Source organism: Salvelinus fontinalis, chromosome 5 (assembly GCF_029448725.1).
Source record: "Salvelinus fontinalis isolate EN_2023a chromosome 5, ASM2944872v1, whole genome shotgun sequence".
Taxonomy (NCBI): domain Eukaryota; kingdom Metazoa; phylum Chordata; class Actinopteri; order Salmoniformes; family Salmonidae; genus Salvelinus; species Salvelinus fontinalis.
Genome location: NC_074669.1, coordinates 26316734 through 26337092, shown reverse-complemented (window position 1 = coordinate 26337092; position 20359 = coordinate 26316734). Strand labels below are relative to the sequence as shown.

General features: G+C 41.8%; 1 protein-coding gene across 1 annotated transcript; it reads left to right on the top strand.

Moving 5' to 3' along the window:
- The first annotated feature begins 2774 nt into the window (after positions 1–2774).
- LOC129855410 (GTP-binding protein REM 2-like) lies at positions 2775–19656 on the top strand. Its single transcript, XM_055923047.1, has 5 exons — positions 2775–3072; positions 4093–4408; positions 4656–4729; positions 16095–16272; positions 18427–19656. The coding sequence occupies exons 1-5, from the start codon at positions 3019–3021 to the stop codon at positions 18717–18719; spliced, it is 915 nt and encodes a 304-aa protein (XP_055779022.1). The 5' UTR covers positions 2775–3018; the 3' UTR covers positions 18720–19656.
- The last annotated feature ends 703 nt before the right edge of the window (positions 19657–20359 follow it).

Here is a 20359-nt window from a genome sequence, read left to right as displayed (position 1 = left end):
CAAAACATACTTCCTTTTGATTACATTTTTAACTATTGATTTTTCCATGAATGAATCTGTTATTCAATGCGTTTCTATAGGCTAATAGCAATAAGGCCAAATTCAATGTTTCATCAAATCGTTTTTATATATTTTTTTATACCTACAGGGGTCCTACAATTTTAACTCAAATAGCTAAATTATCCTTGGTATGGTTATCTTAAAATACATCCAAAATCACTTCGCTGTCACGCCTCCCTTGGAGATGTGGAGAATTTTGTATTGCAAAAACGGTTTGAGTGGTCCGCTGGGTTTGATTGGATGTTACATTTCAAGAACCCTTCCCTGGTTCCTGGCCATTCTGCCGCACTAGGTGAGACAAAATACTTGCCACCCCTACTAGAATAGTCCCATTAAGCAAAATGACTTTGGAAAGATGTCTAAAATACTTATTTTTCCAGACGTTGAAGGTTTAGGTTCTGAATGAAAGGTGAAAATAAATATTTTCCAGACGTTGAAAATAAATATTTTTCGGAAGTTGAAATTAAGTTAATTTACACTTCTGAATAAAAGTTGAAAAGATGTACTTTAAAGAAATCTATGTTTGGAGCAAATAAAGGCTGGTCCAGACTGGATAAAATCTAAACTAAACATAGTCTGCAAAAAATGTAATAAAGATTACGTGCTTGCTGAAGTAGGCCTATAGCCTACAGTGTTACCTGAAATTGAATTTTAGGAATGCCCATCTATGTGGTAGGCCTAACATTTGTAAAACACAAAAAAAGACCGGGGTGTAGCCTACCATGTCGGTCCGCAATGGAATTTTATGCCCATCCATGTGGTGGGCCCACTGTTTGTTAAACAGGCAGTTGCCATAGCTTTATTAGACTGGCATTTGCCTGGGGCTTCCAGATCACTAATTTCGCCGCTGAACGCTAGAGATTTAGATCATATGAGAGGAGAGAAACAGAGAGAAAGAGAGACAGACAGCTGGACACAGAGAGAAGCAGAGAGACAAACATAGATTGAGAGAGAGCGAGAGAGTGAGAGAGCAAGAGAGAGGGAGAGAGAGAGAGAGAGAGAGAGAGAGAGAGAGAGAGAGAGAGAGAGAGAGAGAGAGAGAGAGAGGGAGAGAGAGAGAGAAAGAGAGAAAGAGAGAGAGAGAGAGAGAGAGAGAGAGAGAGAGAGAAAGAGAGAAAGAGAGAGAGAGAGAGAGAGAGAGAGAGAGAGAGGGAGAGAGAGAATATGTTTAGACGTTATCAGGCCAAGCCTCACTGCCCAAGGGATAAGGTGACCGCAGAAACACACAAATATTAACACATGTACAGTAGTAGTAGGTTGTATGCCCAAAGACTTAAACATGCACATCAGTGGAGGCTCCTCAGAGGAGGAAAGGGAGGATCATCCTACTCAGTGAATTTCATAAAAATAAAAATAGTGAAACATTAATAAAGTTATTCGTTTTAGATAAAACTATACTAAATACACTGAGTGTACAAAATATTAAGAACACCTGCTCTCTCCATGACATAGACTGACCAGGTGAATCCAGGTGAAAGCTATGATCTCTTATTGATGTTACTTGTTAAGTCCACTTTAATAAGTGTAGATGAAGGGGAGGAGACAAGTTAACAAAGGATTTTTAAGCCTTGAGACAATTGAGACATGGATTGTGTATGGGTGCCCTTCAGAGGGTGAATGGGCAAGACAAAAGATGTAACTGCCTTTGAAAGTGGTATGGTAGTAAGTGCTAGGCACACCAGTTTGTGTCAAGACCTGCAACGCTGCTAGGTTTTTCACGCTCAACAGTTTCCCGTGTGTATCAAGAATGGTCCACCAATTCTGTTGAAAAATGTTTCTTAAACGGAAGCAAACGGAACGAAACGAGGATAAACCTTCCTGAATTTGTCCAATAGAAACTCTTGTTTGCAACTGTTTGGACTAATTATTACACCATAGATCCGCTAGATGTAGGCAAGAGTGTGCAAGGCGGTATTGAATGCGTCACTGTCTGTCACCTTGTTTACTCCAATTTGTCTTTGGGACCTGTGCACCTACAATACTGTTCAAATAAATTGGGGTCACTTAGAAATGTCCTTGTTTTTGAATGTTATTTTAATGGACAATTTTTAAAAACATTTTCTTAAAAAAAAAAGAACATTTCTAAATTACCCCAAACTTTTGAACGGTAGTGTGCATTATAAACTTTCATTAGTAGTCTAGGTTGTAGCAACCTCATGAGGGTTGGGCTATAGGGAAAATGCAAGTATCATGTAGTAGTCTAAACCTATCGATGTTACATTGAGCTGAGTGAATGGAATATGAATGACCGTCCTCCAATATTCTATTATAGAAATAAGGCCATGCTCATAAAAAAAATCGTCCTCCCTAATCTTAAATGGCACTGACCGCAACTGATGCACACACACACACACACACACACACACACACACACACACGCACACGCGCGCACACAAAAAGCAATGCATGGTAGAGTTATTGGAGAAAAGAAAACGAATCTGCTGCGCCCTAGTGGCGAAATGTAAACCTATTACTGTAAGTATCCTGGAGCATCCAAAAGGTAATTTAGAGCGGAGTAAAATTAGCTTCTTCTTTCGCATTAACTTTTCTCTACACGGAAGATGTAGTCGACGCAGATGTAGGCCAATAGCCTAAATACATTTTGTCTAAGAAAATGAAAAGCTGACAACGACCATTACACGTCATTTAATTGAGTCATAAATGCAGAAGAGCGAGAATTGGGTAAAACACTGCAGGAGTACCGAATTTACTGTATAGGAGAGCACACTGTGGGGGAGAGAAAAGTGTTTTCAGTTGCCAATGTAGCAGAGTCTGTGCGTGCGTGTAGTGTTTGTGATTGCGCATGAGAGAGAGAGAGAGAGAGAGAGAGAGAGAGAGAGATAACCGTTTTTGGTGTGGCTTGAGGCAGAGAGCGCGTGAGTAAGAAGAGTGTGAGGGCGGGAAAACACTTGGGATTCCTTAAAAGTCGCTTTCTGACTGGTGTATTTCAAGTTGCAGATGCCGACAGATGTGCTCAAAGACAGTATCAGTATCGAGGAAACACTGGTGAAGGTAGGCGAGGATGTTTAAAGAGAATGTGCTGGGCAGCCACCATGTACCTTTTTAACAGTTTATATGGATGCAAATATGTCATTACTTAACGCTTGCCTCACAAGACATCTGTCAAAAACGTCTATCACTTGCACGCGTTGTGACCAGATGCGGGAAGTGCTGATGACATAACAGAAGGGCTCTAATTGATTTTGTTTATTCTTTGAGCTTCAAATGTAACTGACATCAAATTGTTCATGGGCAGGAGGCCATTCAGTTCTTAAAGGTGCTCTGCGTCTCTTTGTGTGTGTGTGTGTTTGAGCCTGTGTGTGAGCCTGTGTGTGAGCCTGTGTGCTTGTGTGAGAGAGAAAGAGACAGACATACATCGAGAGATGAAGCTAGAAAGGGAGATGGAGAGATATAGAGGGGGGTAGAGAGAGGCAGAAGCAGTGTAGATGTTAATAATGAGGGGGATAGACACAGAGTGAGATAATGTAATGTATGTGACTAGGGCTTTCTATTTCAGATCACACTAAAAGTGATGACATGTCAGGCACAGAGTGACTAGCCCACTGTCTATTACAGTCAAATTGGTTCAAGTTTTCCCGGAGACAGCTGAGGATGTGGTAGTATACTAGGTACCGCAGCATTGCGCAGCATTGCACATGGAAGCCACATCACAATCCTTGCTATCTATACAATTGTATGTGTGTATGGTAAGCTGCTACAGAGTGTGGAATTCTGATGGAAATGTGGACTCAAAGTCAGAGCCTGGTTGGTCCATGTTATATGGGAATTTATAAACTGGGTGGTTTGAGCCCTGAATGCTGATTGGCTGAAAGCCATGGGTAAATCAAAAAAGCACTTTTTACTGTTCTAGTTATGTTGGTAACCATTTTATAATAGCAATAATGCACTCCGCCTTGCATCGTGCTTAAGAACAGCCCTTAGCCGTGGTACAGTATCTTGGCCATATACCACACCCTCTCGGGCATTATTGCTTAAATATTGTGTATATTTATTTATTTGTCTTTCTTTTAGTGTGATAGTATGACTCTGTCCAGTGCCCCGCCTTTACGCAGAGGAAGTACCCCTCTGCCAATCAAACACCAGCTCAGACGGGAAGAAGCTGTTCATGATGATTGTGATTGGACATCAGGGTTGGCTGGACCTTCTCCTCCTCCAATCAGTTTCAGCCTGGCGAAGGATGAGACCATCACCTCAGCAGTAGAGGGGAGACCCCCCTCTGAAGGGCCCTTTCGAATTGCCCTGCTGGGTCAGAATGGGGTGGGCAAGTCATGCCTTGCTATCGCCTTGGCTGGGGATTTGGATCGAACTGCATCTGTGGATTCTGAAGGTGCATTGGTGTTTGGATGTTGACAAAAATATATGAAAGAAACATCTGCTTGTGACCCGTCTAGTTTTTCCACAGACTGACCACTGTTTTTACAAAAATTGGCCTATGATACTAACAGGTTAAATGTGTGCCGGGCAAATCACCCCAACATTTTGTATATCTTGTAAAAAAAAAACGTAAGCTGAAAACCTTATTTCCACCATCTCCCACCTGAGACTTCCCTGATATGTCTCTCTCTCCCCCTCAGGGGAGGGCTATGTACACACTGTTACCGTGGACGACGAGGACTGCACCATCCTTATCTACGACAACTGGAGGCAGGTGAGCCTAACAGCACATCTGTGGTCGCACTCTACCCCAGCCTTCTCTCTCCCACTCCTTACCCTTTGTCTTTCCTCATGGACTAACCCTTAATGTGGGAGTTTCCCTGTGGGAGTTTCCCCTGTGGGACTCTATTATTGACTGGCTTGGAAGCTTCTTAACATGTTATTTTCCACAAGTTTACCCCTGTTGCCCTGGGTATTCTTCAAACGTGTTCATGGATGTGTAAGGGAGGGAGCTGCTCGCTGAGCAGATGTACAGTACTGGTGACATATTCTCCTTCTGCTGTTCCTGACCCAGCTGGGGGTTGGGTATTGTAGTAGCTCTCCAGTCTGAAATAACAAGATTTTGTGAATTTGGGTCTTTCCTTTTTGTTGACCTTATATAGATTTATTTTATTGCGATTCTGTTTATCTAATTGCATCACTGACATTGTTCTCTGGTTGTCTTGTGTGAGAGACCAAGATATGTTGGTGATGCTGCTCTGTCTATTATGTTCAGTAGAATATGAGTTAGCCTTTTGATGCAGTCCAGTCTCAAGAGTGAAATCTTAAATTCAGATTTTAGAATTACAATTTAGTTTTTCTCACTGAGTGTCCCTGAATCATTTTCAGTGACTTATGAACGATTCACTCGAAGGGCATCCAGTGTGTGTGTGTGTGTGTGTGTGTGATTGTATTCTCTGCGTGTGTCATCAGTAATTGACGTGGTTCCCAGTTGGTGTGGTTGGTAATTTGTCTCTAGGCAGCGGGGAATAATAGAATGAAAGAGCACAGGGCTCCACTCTCAGTCTTGTCTGCTGCAGGCAGTACACTTTCACTGCATACCACCAGAACAATATGCAATCATTTGTTTGACATTTTTGAAAAAACACAATCACACGGTCAGGGCTATGGGCCAGAAGGTTGAAGGTTCCCTGCCTGTTTCATTATACTACTATCAGTGCCGGCTGCAGACAATGATCAGCTAGGGGGGAATCTGATTTTCAACATTTTGATATTGATATTGATACTTTTTTAAATATAAGCAACACATTTTCTACCAACAGGTTTCTGTGACAATGCACCACACAACCAATAAACAAAGCATACCGAATTCGGGCACTTCAATATCATGGTTTGCGTTTTCAATGCCACAATAAATAGACTATGTCAATCTCGACAAACAGAAAATACATCCCTCCCTACCTTGTCGGCCTACCCAGTATCGAAGGTTTGGCTTGACAATCTCCGAATGTCATTCAACTTTTTGGTGTTCTGTAATAGATGTCACTTTCCAGTCATCAAATGGTTGCTGCACAATTTGGATTGATTGATTTTATTTATCAGTAAAAAAAATACATATATACTAGAGGTCGACCGATTATGATTTTTTTCAACGCCGATACCGATTATTGGAGGACCAAAAAAATCCGATACCGATTATTTATTTGTAATAATGACAATTACAACAATACTGAATGAACCCTTATTTTAACTTAATATAATACATCAATAAAATCAATTTAGCCTCAAATGAATAATGAAACATGTTCAATGTGGTTTAAATAATGCAAAAACAAAGTGTTGGAGAAGAAAGTAAAAGTGCAAGATGTGCCATGTAAGAAAGCTAACGTTTAAGTTCCTTGCTCAGAACATGAGAACATATGAAAGCTGGTGGTTCCTTTTAACATGAGTCTTCAATATTCCCAGGTAAGAAGTTTTAGGTTGTAGTTATTATAGGAATTATAGGACTATTTCTCTCTATACAATTTGTATTTCATTGACTATTGGATGTTCTTATAGGCACTTTATTATTGCCAGTGTAACTGTATAGCTTCCATCCCTCTCCTCGCCGCTACCTGGGCTCGAACCAGGAACACATCGACAACAGCCACCCTCGAAGCGGCGTTACCCATGAAGAGCAAGGGGAACAACTACTCCAAGTCTCAGAGCGAGTGATGTTTGAAACGCTATTAGCGCGAACCCCGCTAACTAGCTAGCCATTTCACATCGGTTATACCAGCCTAATCTCGGGAGTTGATAGGCTTGAAGTCATAAACAGTGCAATTCTTGAAGCATTGCGAAGAGCTGCTGGCAAAACGCACGAAAGTGCTGTTTGAATGAATGCTTACGAGCCTGCTAGTGCCTACCATCGCTCAGTCAGACTGCTCTATCAAATCATATACTTAATTATAACATAATAACACACAGAAATACGAGCCTTAGGTCATTAACATGGTAGAATCCGGAAACTATCATCTCAAAAACAAAACGTTTATTCTTTCAGTGAAATACAGAACCGTTCCATATTTTATCTAACGGGTGGCATCCATAAGTCTAAATATTCCTGTTACATTGCACAACCTTCAATGTTATGTCATAATTACGTAAAATTCTGGCAAATTAGTTCGCAATGAGCCAGGCGGCCCAAACTGTTGCATATACCCTGACTGTGTGCAATGAACGCAAGAGAAGTGACACAATTTCACCTGGTTAATATTGCCTGCTAACCTAGATTTCTTTTAGCTAAATATGCAGGTTTAAAAATATATACTTCTGTGTATTGATTTAAAAAAAGGCATTGATGTTTATGGTTAGGTACACGTTGGAGCAACGACAGTCCTTTTTCGCGAATGCGCACTGCATCGATTATATGCAACGCAGGACACGCTAGATAAACTAGTAATATCATCAACCATGTGTAGTTATAACTAGGGATTATGATTGATTGATTGATTGTTTTTTATAAGATAAGTTTAATGCTAGCTAGCAACTTACCTTGGCTTCTTACTGCATTCGCGTAACAGGCGGGCTCCTCGTGAGGCAGGTGCTTAGAGCGTTGGACTAGTTAGCCATAAGGTTGCAAGTTTGAATCCCTGAGCTGACAAGGTAAAAATCTGTCGTTCTGCACCTGAACAAGGCAGTTAAACCCACCGTTCCTAGGCCGTCATTGAAAATAAGAATGTGTTCTTAACTGACTTGCCTAGTTAAATAAAGGTGTAAAAAAAAAAATCGGCAAAATCGGCGTCCAAAATTACCGATTGTTATGAAAACTTGAAATCGGCCCTAATTAATCGGCCATTCCGATTAATCGGTCGACCTCTAATATATACACACAGTACAAAGATTTTTAAAAGTGACCGGGATTGCATAATAAAGTCGGGGACTTATTTCCAGTATGGTCCATATTTATTACATAAATACAAACACAATTACATATACAGTATATAAACACATTACAGAGATACAGAGATTTTTTTTTTTATACTGTTCACACATTAGCCAGCTTTTGACATGCTTTTTAAAAGTGGTTATGGTTGGTATGGCTCTGAGTTGCTGTGGTAGTTAAAATATGTTCTTACCAGATAGACTCTTATATTTAAAACAATGAATATTAGTGTCTCTGGCTCTGGTATTATGCTGGTGGGCATCTTTAATAAATGAAAAATTGTTGGATAGGTACCTGGGGACTGAGTCTGTAATAATTATGTGGACCAAACTAAGCCTAGCTGCTTAAAATGCTCAACCTCCAGATGAGTATGAGTGGGGAGTTTAAGTAAAATTCTTACAAGCTTGTTTTGGCTGGTCTGTAGCTTATTGTTTAGATGTTTGGGGCTAATGGTGAACCATGATGTGCAGGCATAATCAAAGTGACACTGGACTAGTGCACTTGCCAGAGTCTTTAGGGTGTCTATCAGTGGAGGCTCCTCCTCAGTGGATTTCATAAAAAATAAAATGGTTGAACATTAAAAAAATAATCATCTTTAGATAAAACTATTCTAAATATATTCACATGTCACCAAATATTTGATTAAAACACACTGTTTTGCAATTAAGGTCTACAGTAGCCTCAGCTGCACTGAGGTAGCATTATTATGTGTAGCCGGGGTAGTAGCCGGGGTAGTACTATGGTGTAGCCGGAGGACACACCATAGTACTACACAGCTATGTTCTCCTCTGGGTACATTTACTTCAATACAAAACCGAGGAGGCTCATGGTTCTCACCCCCTTCCATAGATAGAATTATGACAACTTCTGGAGGATGTCCTCCAACCTATCAGAGCTCTTGCAGCATGAACTGACATGTTGTCCACCCAATCAAAGGATCAGAGAATGAATCTAGTATTGAAAGCATAAGCTACAGCTAGCTAGCACTGCAGTGCATAAAATGTGGTAGTTGACTCAAAGAGAGAGAAAGACAATAGTTTAACAGTTTTGAACAAATTAATTTCTTCTAAAGTTAAGGAGAAGCAAGTGAGAGAGGGAGAGAGAGAAAAACAAAGATAGTTATATTTTGTAGTAGATTGTTACACTTTCACTTTCACCTACTTAGCTAGTGTCAAATGCAGCTAGCTAGTTTAGCATACTCAAACACCCAGCTCAAACAGAGAGGAATGCTATGTTAGCTAGAGGGCTATGTCAATCCAACACTGTAACTCTTCCATAAGCTTTTGGCTTTATTAATTTATAGCCACCTGGGCCCGCCGATGTAACCGCTAAACTGACTACGCTGTACTACATGAATGTAGCGGGTTTACTAACGCCTTAGTTCTAGTAGCTATGCCTATGTTGACTATGGTGTCACAACGATGTAGGCTGTTTGTAGCAGTTAGCAGTCATGATATGAAGGTTTTGCATGGAAAGGTTTTTTCGCCTGGTCACAGACAGCTGATGTGTTCGGCACTGAAGTCCACATGCGAAGGAAAAAGGTGAGAGGAGGAGAGGGCATAGATAGATGCGAGAAGGAATTATATATACAACAAGCTGTTTGTATGTGCCTGTTATGAAAATGAACTGTGTTTGAGTGTGATCAGGGGTGTATTCATTGCGCCAATTCTGTTGAAAAATGTTTCGCAAAAGGAACAAAACAAGGATAAACTACTGAATTTGTCCAGTAGAAACTCATGTTTGCAACTGTTGGACTAATGATTACACCCCAGATCAGCTAGATGCAGGCAAGAGTGTGCAAGGCGGTATTGAATGTGTCACTGTCTAACAGCTTGATTACTCATAATTCTCTCGACCTGTGCACCTACGTTGTAAACTTTCATTCATAGGCTAGGTTGTAGCAACCTCATGATAAGTACAGGGAACATTTGAATATCATGTAGTAGCCTAAACCTGACGATGTTACATTGAGCTGGGTGAATGAAATATGAATTATAGTCATCCAGTATGCTGTAATATAAATAAGGCCATGGTCATAAACATTTTTTATTATCCTCCCTCATCTTAAAAGGCACTGACTGCCACTGGTGTCTATAGCTAGGTTTTCATCCAATTAGTGACAGATTTCCATGTGAATATTCTAAAATCTGCAAATAACTTTTGCAGTTAAATTCCCTTGTACCGAATAAAAAAATAAACGTTCAATGGGTTTACAACTCTAGTGCCTACTGATGGTTTTGTCACACAAAAAAATTGTTTAGGTATAGTGAATGTGCCCACTTTAGCCAAGAGCTCGCAGATACAGTGTGGGTATAGCCTACATGATGAGATTATTATGGACAAAAGTGTGAGATTATTTTTCAAATGGCAGCCAAGCATCAATCATCATGTTACCCGAATAAGACTCTCAATATTTATTGAAAGGAGCATCAAGCTTATCACTGTGCACTTTCACCACCCTGTGAAGTTCATCATAACTTATTTCATCTGTAGTCTAACTGCATGCTTTCCCATGATGTTGTGCTATTTTTTGTCTGACGTACTTTAATGGCATTAAAAGGTTGGATGGAAACCTGGTTAATGTCAAGTCATTTTGAGGATGCTGGAATTATATTATTGACGAACGTGCACATGCCTACAGGAGACTTTTTGATGTAGCTTAATCAGATTTTAACATTGTGACTGGTTGTGTTTATGCCAAATATAAAAGGTAATACATTTTAAAAGTTAAATGACAAATATTTAAGCTATATTGAAGCATTAGGTTCTAGGTGCGCCAGGACTAGCTGCTTGAATTGGAGAGGAGGCAGAGCCTGCTTTAAGCTTTCCTGAATAACTAGGCCTGCCTGGAGCATATGTGGCCACATTATTATAGGACGACTTGGGAGAATGATGATCTGCAACAGACAGCGTATCTCTAGAATTTTGTACTCACTTAAAAACAATAATGCAATTATTCATGGCATTGTGGTGTTGTAGGCTAGTCTAGGTAGGATAATTGTATTGTCCCTAAACAAGATCAATAGGGGAGCTTGTTGAGCTGCGTGTCTTGTCTTCAAGTTTAAAGTTTTAATGTCACATACACAACTACAGTGAAATGCCTTTCTTGCAAACTCAAACCCAACAATGCAATAAGCAATAGCAATGTGTTACTAGGAAAAAAACACACAAGAAATAAGAATAGGAAATATAAATCGCATAATAAAGTAAGTATACTATAGACAGGAAATATTTAAGAAGTCAGATCCAATACCATATTTACATGTGCAGGGATACTGGAGTGATGGAGGTAGATATGTATAGGGGTAAGGGGACTAGGCAACAGGATAAACAGAATAGCAGCAGCTTGCATGTGAGTGGTTGTGCAGGTGTGTACAGTCGGTATGAATGTATGTGCATATTATGTGTGAGTGAGCAAATTATGGAGTGATTGTTTGTGTGTGTTAGCGCCCTGTGAGTGTGCATAGAGACAAATATGGAAATAAAAGGTAAATAAAGATATAAGGTAAACTCAGTCCGTGTAGCTATTTTGTTCTCTTTTTATCAGTCGTATTGCTTGGGGATAGAAGCTGTTCAAGAGCCTGTTTGTGTCAGACTTGATGCACTGCTATCTCTTGCTGTGAAGCAGCAGAGAAAATAATCTATGTCTTGTGTGGTTGGGGTCTTTGACGATTTTCCAGGCCTTCTTTTCACACCGCCTGATATAGAGGTCCTGGATGGCAGGGAGCTCGGCCCCAGTGATGTACTGAGCTGTCCGCACAACCCTCTGTAGCGCCATGCGATTGAGGGCGGTGCTATTGCCATACCAAGCAGTGATGCAGCCAGTCAATATGCTCTCAATGGTACAGCTGTAGAACCTTTTCAGGATTTGAGGGCCCATGCCAAACTTTTTCAACCTCCTGAGGGGGAAGAGACACTGTTGCACCTTCTTCATGACTGCATGTGTGTTTGGACCATTTTAAGTCTTTAGTGATTTGGACAATGAGGAACTTGAAGCTGTCTACCTGCTCTACTGCTGCCCCGTCGATGTGGATGGGGGCATGCTCACCCCCCCTTTCCTGTAGTCCACGATCAGCTCCTTGGTCTTGCTGATGTTGAGGGAAGGGTTGTTGCTCTGGCACCACACTGCCAGGTTACTGACCTCCCTGTAGGCTGACTCATCATTGCCTAACACCTTCATTTCGTCAGTGAACTTGATAATGGTGTTGGACTTGTGTTGGTCACATAGTCGTGGGTGAACAGGGAGTACAGGAGGGGCCCCTGTGTTCTTCACTGTTCTTCTCTTAACTTTTCTTTCATGTGTAATGTTGCAGCTGGGCTCTCTGCTGCCTATCAGCTACTCCTATTTGTTCTTGTGGATTCGGCAGGTAGCCTAGTGGTTAGAGCGTTGGACTAGTAACCGAAAGGTTGCAAGATTGAATCCCCGAGCTGACAAGGTGAAAATATGTCGCTCTACCCCTGAACAAGGCAGTTAACCCACTGTTCCTAGGCTGTCATTGAAAATAAGATTTTTTTCTAAACTGACTTGCCTAGTTAAATTAAGGTAAAAAATGTATGCAGCTTTTATGTATGGTTGCTAGTTAGCCTATTGCAGATCTGGATAGAGGGCAGGATAGAAAGTTAGACTGGTAGAAGATATTGACCTGTGGTGTAGTAAAAGTTAGCATGCGTTTGAATTGTAGTGCATAAGGGAAATACCAAATCACCTTGTTGTAGGGGAGGCGCATGCAAGCAGATGAGGACATTTGTCTACAATGGAAGAATTTATATAGTAAGTCCTTCAAAAGAGCAAATGTAAACCAGGGAAACCTCCCTCCTCTGTGCCCAATAAAAAAAACACACAACCCTCCCCAAAGCAACAAAAATAAGTAACACAACCCTTCCCTATTTTGGACCACCGCAGTAAAGTTCAATCTGTCCCTAATGAAATGTGGCTGCTGACCCTCATTCACAAGTTTCTAAAAATGTGCACACTTTATGCAAGGGGGCAGTATTTTCACGTCTGGATGAAAAGCGTGCCCAAAGTATACTGCCTGTTACTCAGGCCCAGAAGCTAGAATATGCATATAATTAGTAGATTTGGATAGAAAACACTCTAAAGTTTCCAAAACTATTAAAAATAATGTCTGTGAGTATAACAGAACTCATATGGCAGGCAACAACCTGAGAAGTTCCACTTCCTGTTTGAATTTTTTCTGAGGTAGCAGATTTTCAACCAAGCTCTAATTGAAATTACAGCGAGATAGGGATGAGTTTTCACTTCCTACGGCTTCCACTAGATGTCAACAGTCAATAGAACTTTGTCTGATGACTCTAATGTGAAGGGGGGCCGAAGGAGACAGGAATGAGTAATCACTGCCACGAGCTGACCATGCTTTCACATGCGCATTCACATGAGGAGGACCTCCGTTCCACCGCTCATCTGAAGTCAATCTAATTCTCCGGTTGGAACGTTATTCAAGATGTATGTTAACAACATTCTAAAGATTGATTCAGTACACCGTTTGACATGTTTCTACTGACTGTTACCGAACTTTAGGACATTTCGTCACGTTATAGTGGACGCGCTTTGTGACTTTGGAATTGTTTTTCCAAACGCGCTAACCAAAGTAGCTAATTGGACATAAATAACGGACATTATTGAACAAATCAAGCATTTATTGTGGACCTGGGATTCCTAGGACTGCATTCTGATGATCTACATTTATGATGAGTATTTCTGTTGAAACGATGTGGCTATGCAAAATCACTTGATGTTTTTGGAACTAGTGAATGTAACGCGCCAATGTAAACTCAGATTTTTTTGTTATAAATATGAACTTTATCAAACAAAACATGCATGTATTGTGTAACATGAAGTCCTATGAGTGTCATCTGATGAAGATAATCAAAGGTTAGTGATTAATTATATCTCTATTTTTGCTTTTTGTGAAAGCTATCTTTCGCTGGAAAAATGGCTGTGCTTATTGTGGTTTGGTGGTGACCTAACATAATCGTTTGTTGTGCTTTCGCTGAAAAGCATATTTGAAATCGGACACTTTGGTGGGAGTAACAACAAGATTACCTTTAAAATGATATATAACACATGTATGTTTGAGGAATTTTAATTATGAGATTTCTGTTGTTTGAATTTGGCACCCTGCACTTTCACTGGCTGTTGTCATATCGATCCCGGTAGCGGGATGCAGCCATAAGAAGTTTTAAGGAGAAGTATATCTTTAATTCTATGCATAACACTTGTATCTTTCATCAACATTTATGATGAGTATCCCTGTAAATTGATGTGGCTCTCTGCAAAATCACCGGATGTTTTGGAGTTAAAACATTACTGAACATAACGCGCCAATGTAAACTGAGATTTTTGGATATAAATATGAACTTTATCTAACAAAACATACATGTATTGTGTAACATGAAGTCCTATGAGTGCCATCTGATGAAGATCATCAAAGGTTAGTGATTCATTTTCTCTCTATTTCTGCTTTTTGTGACTACACTCTGCTTTTTGTGACTACACTCTGGCTGGAAAATGGTGTTTTTCTGTGACTAGGCGCTGACCTAACATAATCGCATGGTATGCTTTCGTCGTAAAGCCTTTTTGAAATCGGACACTGTGGTGGGATTAACAACAAGTTTATCTTTAAAATGGTGTATAATACTTGTATGTTTGAGAAATTTTAATTATGAGATTTGTTGTTTGAATTTGGCGCCCTGCACTTTCACTGGCTGTTGTCAAATCGATCCCTGTAACGGGATTTGAGCCATAAGAAGTTTTAAGACACATAAAAATATGTGTAGCCAAATGTTCCTATCATTTTGAAACATGGCAGCAGGGTTAACCGCTTTCTTATTCATAGGAATAACATATACACTACATGACCAAAAGTATGTGGACACCTGCTTGTCGAACATCTCATTCCAAAATTATGGGTATTAATATGGAGTTGGTCTCCCCTTTGCTGCTGTAACAGCCTCCACTCTTCTGGAAAGGATTTCCACTAGATTTTGGAACATTGATGCGGGGACTTCAGCTACTAGAGCATTAGTGAGGTCGGGTACAGATGTTGGGAAATTAGGCCTTGTTCGCTGTCAGCCTTCCAATTCATCCCAAAGGTATTCGATGGAGTTGAGGTTAGGGCTCTGTGCAGGCCAGTCAAGTTCTTCCACACCGATCTCGACAAACCATTTCTGTATGGACCTTGCTTTCTACACGGGGCCATTGACTTGCTGAAACAGGAAAGGGCCTTACCCAAACTGTTTCCACAAAGTTGGAAGCACAGAATCATCTAGCATGTCATTTTATGCTGTAGCGTTAAGATTTCCCTTCACTGGAACTAAGGGGCCTAGTCCGAACCATGAAAAACAGCCCCAGACCATTATTCCTCCTCCACCATACCATACAGTTGGCACTATGCATTCGGGCAGGTAGTGTTTTCCTGACATCCGCCAAACCCAGATTTGTCCGTCAGACTGTCAGATGGTGAAGCGTGATTCATCACTCCAGAGAACGCGTTTCCATTGCTCCAGAGTCCAATGGCGGCGAGCTTTGCACCACTCCAGCCGACGCTTGGCATTGTGCATGGTGATCTTAGGCTTGTGAGCAGCTGCTCGGCCATGGTAACCCATTTCATGAAGCTCCCAACGAACAGTTCTTGTGCTGACGTTGCTTCCAGAGGCAGTTTTGGAACTCTGTAGTGAGTGTTGCAACCGAGGACAGGCGATTTTTATGCACTTTAGCACTCACCGGTCCCATTCTGTGAGCTTATGTGCCCTACCACTTTGCAGCTGAGCCGTTGTTGCTCCTATACGTTTCCACTTCACAATAGGAGTACTTACAGTTGACCGGGGCAGATCTAGAAGGGCAGAAATTTGACAAACTGACTTGTTGGAAAGGTGGCATACTGTGACGGTGCCACGTTGAAAGCAACTGAGCTCTTCAGTAAGGTCATTCTGCCAATGTTTGTCTAGGGAGATGGCATGGCTGTGTGCTCGATTTTATACACCTGTCAGCAACAGGTGTGGCTGAAATAGACAAAACCACTCATTTGAAGGGGTGTCCACATACTTTTATATATATAGTGTAGATTTGGTTGTTCTATACAAGTACAAGTATGGCCTTTCTTATAAATAGGAGTGTATTCTTATTGAAATTCATATGACAAAATGGAAGGTAAAGTGGTATGATTGTGGTGATCTCTCTCTCTCTTTCTCTCAGGACCTGTCTGATCTCCAGTGTGAGGTGTGTGTCCTGGTGTTCTCTGTGACGGACAGGCGGAGTTTCCACCGCACCGCCCAACTCCGCCTCCTCCTCAGGGAGACGCAACCGCAAACTCCCATCATCCTCGTGGGCAACAAGAGCGACCTGGTCCGTTCACGTGAGGTCAGCACTCAAGGTGAGGCAGCTTGGCCCTCTCTTTGTTACAGGACTGCGATGGAATGATGTCCCCCATTGTCTCTGCAACCTTAAGATGCTTTGTATAACCTGCACTGTCCTAGCAGATACCTTTCCCTAAAGATTATCTCTCCCTATATCTTTCCCTTTGCTCCCGTACATTGGCTAACCGGGCTATCTGCATTGTGTCCCACCACCCGCCAACCCCTCTTTTTACGCTACTGCTACTCTCTATTTATCATATACATAGTTACTTTAACCATACCTACATGTACATATTACCTCAATAAGCCTGACTAACCAGTGTCTGTATATAGCCTTGCTACTGTTATTTTCACATGTCTTTTTACTGTTGTTTTATTTCTTTACTTACCTACACACACACACACACACACACACACACACACACACACACACACACACACACACACACACACACACACACACACACACACACACACACACACACACACACACACACACACACACACACACACACACACACACCTTTTTTCAAACTATTGGTTAGAGCCTGTAAGTAAGCATTTCACTGTAAGGTCTACACCTGTTGTATTCGGCGCACGTGACAAATAAACTTTGATTTGATTTGACCTTTCCCTAAAGATTATCTCTCTCTATACCTTTCCCTAAAGATTATCTCTCCCTATACCTTTCCCTATAGATTATCTCTCCCTATACCTTTCCCTATAGATTATCTCTCCCTATAGATACTCTCTCCTCTCATTGCCTTATTCCTGCCTGCCATCTCCACCCTGTGTGTTGTCAGGTTGAGTTCTATACTGTATCTCTGCAGGGTACATGCTGTGGGGGGAGATTTACAGGAATACAGACGGAAAGTGGCACAGCGCTTCAGCTGCAGTGCAGTGTGGGAGTATGGGGGGAGGGGATGTGCATGCTGAGAACTGTGCATGAGATACTGAGAACACACACCCTATTCATCTAAACGTACATATCAACTGAGGATATGGCTGTGTGGTGTGTTCAGAAGACCAGCCTGAGCTCGGCTGTTTGGTTCCCTCAACCTATAACACACAAAACTTTTGTTCTTTCAAACTTTCTCCATTTCACCCCCACCCGTCTCTGTGTGATAAGTGTTTCTCCAGAATGCAGTTCGTCAGACCTAGACGTTTTTGGATTCAGTGTTATGTAATCTCAGAGCCAAGAGCCTTTGTCTGAGTAGGCCTGAGGCAGAGAGTAAGGCATTCTGATGAATTGCTTTCACAGGCATCGGTTGATATCTCCCTCAGGAGAGAAAAAAACATTTACCATACCTCTCTTCCTCTCTTCAACTCTAATAACAAACACAGTTTTAATTAGGACCAATTAGGGCATTTGCTTCTCACCATCTTTCATCGTCTGGCGTCTCATTCCCGGGATCTCTGTCTTGCACTCTATCTTTTATTGTCAGGCGGTGGGTAACTGGTGCAGTGAATCAGGCGCAGGAGAGCAGAAATGAGTGTACAAGGTATTTAATTCCACGACAGCACCAGTATACAGACAATACTCAAGGTGCGGAGAAATACCGGTCACTCGAAAATAACGGGCGTAAATACATAACCCGGCAAACATAACCAGCCGACAAGTACCGACATGAACAATCAATAAACACGCACACTAACATGTGGGAAACAGAGGGTTAAATAATGAACATGTAATTAGGGAATAGACCCCTGGTGTGTAGAAAACAAAGACAAAGCAAATGGAAGATGAAAAGTGGATCGGCGATGGCTAGAAGACCGGTGACGTCGACCGCCTGAACAAGGAGAGGGACCGACTTCGGCGGAAGTCGTGACATTTATATGTGCTTAAAACATCTTTTTAATAAATGCTTTCAATGTGTGTGTATTTGTCCTGGGAATACTAGTCTGTAATGACACAATAAATCCATAGAGGCAGGGATATTGAAGTGTATCTGATGTCAACCTGAGAGGACCTGGGCTGAGTCACAGGACAATGACATAATAAGAGGTGCTTTATCATGTAACTAAAATGGATGAACCTGTGACACCAGCACATCACTGTGTACACACCCAAAATTTTCTCATCCAAAATGTGTTTCCCACTGACAACTGTGCTTATGGGTGTCTTTCTTTTTCCCTCATCATCGTCTCCCTTTTTCTCTCTCTTCTCTCAGAGGCCCTCACCAGCGCTTCTCTGTTTGACTGTCTATATGTAGAGATGTCAGCCTCTCTGGATCACCGCACGGCAGAGCTCCTGGAGTATGCTGTGAGGTTAGCCAGGGGCCTCAGCCCGGTGCCTCCAGGGGCCTGTGGGCACGACATGGCTGGCGGCCGGGAGAGCATCACCCACCGTGCCAAGCGTTTCCTCACTAGCCTGGTCCCACGCTACCCCCGCGAGAGGGAACGAGACGGGGGCAAGTTCTTTAGACAAAAGTCCCGGTCCTGCCATGACCTGGGTGCCCTGTGATCAGGGATGATGGAAGGGATAGAAAGAGAGAGGGTTGGCTAGAAAGAGAGAGGGTTGGCTAGAAAGAGAGAGGGGTGGCTAGAAAGAGAGAGGGGTGGCTAGGAAGAGAGAGGGGTGGCTAGAAAGAGAGAGGGTGGCTAGAAAGAGAGAGGGGTGGCTAGAAAGAGAGAGGGGTGGCTAGGAAGAGAGAGGGGTGGCTAGAAAGAGAGAGGGTTAGCTAGAAAGAGAGAGGGTTGGCTAGAAAGAGAGAGGGGTGGCTAGAAAGAGAGAGGGGTGGCTAGGAAGAGAGAGGGGTGGCTAGAAAGAGAGAGGGTGGCTAGAAAGAGAGAGGGGTGGCTAGAAAGAGAGAGTGGTGGCTAGAAAGACAGAGGGGTGGCTAGAAGGAGAGAGGGGTGGCCAGAAAGAGAGAGGGTTGGCTAGAAAGAGAGAGGGGTGGCTAGAAAGAGAGAGGGGTGGCTAGGAAGAGAGAGGGGTGGCTAGAAAGAGAGAGGGTGGCTAGAAAGAGAGAGGGGTGGCTAGAAAGAGCAAGAGGGAAATAAGATGAAAGTAATCGCAAAATAGAGATGGATTCGAAGAGGTAAATTATGGTAATGAGAAAAGTGAGTGTCAATGTGTGAGTGTAAAAGTGAGTGATAGGAAGAGGATACAGTTGTGGGGGATGACACATGCATAAAGCAGAGAAGAGCAGGAAGAGAGAATGGCATTAAAGAAGAGATGGATGTTTCTGGGTTTATTCATGTAAAAATGTTGTACTAGAGAACCATAAGTGATAGATAGAAAACCATTCATTAGCTGTTGAACACCTGTAAATACAACACAAAGCATCATACTGTAGTGGTGTAATTGATTATCCACCTCTATTCCCATGTGATTTCATTGAGGATCAAATAAAATAGTTATAGAAGTCATGAGAAAGGAAGGTGACTCTTTTTATCTATGTATTTGTCTCTGTGTGTTCTGTTACAGTTGAGAGACTTTATAGTGCAGAAACTTCCCTGAAGGCTCTTCGCATTGTAGAAATAGACGTAACTGCCAAAGTAAAGGAAACACTTGAGGAAATGAGTGATACAAAGTGTATTGAAAGCAGTTGCTTCCACACGTATGGTTCCTGAGTTAATTAAGCGATTAACATCCCATCATGCTTAGGGTCATGTATAAAAATGTCCAGATGCCCATTATTTTGGCTACCATGGCTAGAAGGAGATTTTAGTGACTTTGAAAGAGGGGCCTCAAATGAGTGTGGGGCTTTAAAGGGTGTTTGTGTGTGTCTCAGTCACCAGATCTCAACCTATTGAACACTTATAGGATATTCTGGAGCGACGCCAGAGACAGCATTTTCCACCACCATTAATAAAACACCAAATTATGGAATTTCCCGTGTAAGAATCCCTCCAGTAGAGTTCCAGACACTTGTAGAATCTATGCCAAGACACATTGCAGCTGCATTGAAGCTGTTCTGGTGCCCTATTAACGTCTTATCACACTTTATGTTGGGGTTTCCTTTCTTTTGGCAGTTACCTGTAGGTTTCCAGGACAGGTGCAATAGGGCAGTCGAAGTAGCAGCCCTGATATTACATAGTTTTGATTATTTTCGTGAGCTCTTCACTTGCTTTTTTAAGTATACAGACAATCTTATATCC

What these genes read in the sequence shown, in the direction of transcription:
- LOC129855410 (XM_055923047.1), top strand. Translation starts at nt 3,019, where the DNA reads ATGCCGACAGATGTGCTCAAAGACAGTATCAGTATCGAGGAAACACTG. An exon ending in TGCATCTGTGGATTCTGAAG is followed by an intron (nt 4,409 to 4,655) that starts GTGCATTGGTGT and finishes TCTCCCCCTCAG; the next exon opens with GGGAGGGCTATGTACACACT. An exon ending in TCTACGACAACTGGAGGCAG is followed by an intron (nt 4,730 to 16,094) that starts GTGAGCCTAACA and finishes TCTTTCTCTCAG; the next exon opens with GACCTGTCTGATCTCCAGTG.